This window comes from Watersipora subatra, chromosome 5 (genome assembly GCF_963576615.1).
Source record: "Watersipora subatra chromosome 5, tzWatSuba1.1, whole genome shotgun sequence".
In the NCBI taxonomy this organism is placed as follows: domain Eukaryota; kingdom Metazoa; phylum Bryozoa; class Gymnolaemata; order Cheilostomatida; family Watersiporidae; genus Watersipora; species Watersipora subatra.
The window spans coordinates 35,616,951-35,618,307 of NC_088712.1; the positions used below are offsets into that span (position 1 = coordinate 35,616,951).

Consider the following 1,357-nt stretch of genomic DNA (forward strand, 5'->3'; position numbering starts at 1 on the left):
TCTACTGGATATGGACGACCTGAAACTTTATGGGAAAAACAAGAATGAGACTGAAACACTGATACACACAGTGAGAATCTTTAGCGATGAAATTGGTATGGAGTTTGGATTAGATATGTAAGTGCCCTACCATTACCATGATAAGAGGGAAACTAACTGGCAGAGGAAATATCATGCTACCAAATGAAACAAAAATCCATGAACTAGAAGATAATAAAAACTACAAATATTTAGGAGTTATGAAGACAGACAACATAAAACAATCTGAAATGAAAGCTAAGAACAAGAAGGAACACATTCACAGGCTCATGAAAGTGCTGAAATCAAAGCTGACTGCTGGAAATCTTATTACTACTATTAATACATGGGCTGTGTCCTTGTACAGATACGGAGCAGGGATTATTCAGTGGGCGAAGGCTGAGTTACAGCAATTGGACAGAATGACGCGGAAACTGATGACAATGCATAAAGGTCTTCATCCGAGATCTGATGTAGATAGAGTATATGTTAAAAGGGACCAAGGAGGAAAAGGATTAATGAGTGTTAAGGAAACTGTGAATTACGAAAGTCACAGTCTGAAAAAGTACACAGAAGGCAGCGCAGTCGGATTTATGAGAACAGCGGGTAAGATCATAACTACCAACGGTGACGATGGAAGACAAGAGTATAGAAACTATCAGAAAACTGAGCGAAAGCAAGACTGGCATGATAAGTCAATGAACAAACAACATCTAAGACAGACAGAAGATCAAGCAGCAAAGGAGACATGGCAATGGATGAAGAGGGGATGTCTCAAACGAGAGACTGAAAGCCTGAGCATTGCTGCCCAGGACCAAGCATTAAGAAGCAACTATAGGAAGGCCAAGATAGAAAAGTCAACAAATGATCCAAAATGCAGTTTATGCAAGCAAAAAGATGAAACAGTGTTCCACATAATCAGTGAATGCGGTAAGATTGCACAGACGTAATATAAAGGGCGGCATGACAAAGTGGCAAGTGCAGTACACTGGAGCATATGCAAGAAACATGAGTTGCCCGAAAAATGTTACCAGAAAAATGGTACGACCGCCGTGCAGAAGCTGTATTGGAAAATGAGAAAGTGAAGCTGCTATGGGACTTCAATGCGCAGACAGACAAGGTTATTGAAGTTAGAAGACCAGATCTGATACTAATAAACAAAGAAACCAAACAGTTTCAGGTCATAGACATAGCAATACCTGGAGACACAAGGGTAGTACAGAAGGAAGATGAGAAGATTGGTAAATACAAAGAGCTTGGGTTCGAGATAAACAGACTGTAGAAAGTGAAGACCAAAGTGATACCAATAGTAATTGGTGCACTCGGAACAATATCAATG

The 1,357-nt window shown here is 40.0% G+C and overlaps 1 protein-coding gene across 1 annotated transcript; it reads left to right on the forward strand.

Annotated features, from left to right (window-relative positions):
- Positions 1–239: 239 nt before the first annotated feature.
- Positions 240–968, forward strand: LOC137397317 (uncharacterized). The gene has a single exon (XM_068083607.1). The coding sequence runs from the start codon at positions 240–242 to the stop codon at positions 966–968; it is 729 nt and encodes a 242-aa protein (XP_067939708.1).
- The last annotated feature ends 389 nt before the right edge of the window (positions 969–1,357 follow it).

Bases quoted from the DNA above. Each gene is read 5' to 3' on its own strand.
- LOC137397317 (XM_068083607.1), top strand. From the start codon at position 240: ATGAAGACAGACAACATAAAACAATCTGAAATGAAAGCTAAGAACAAG.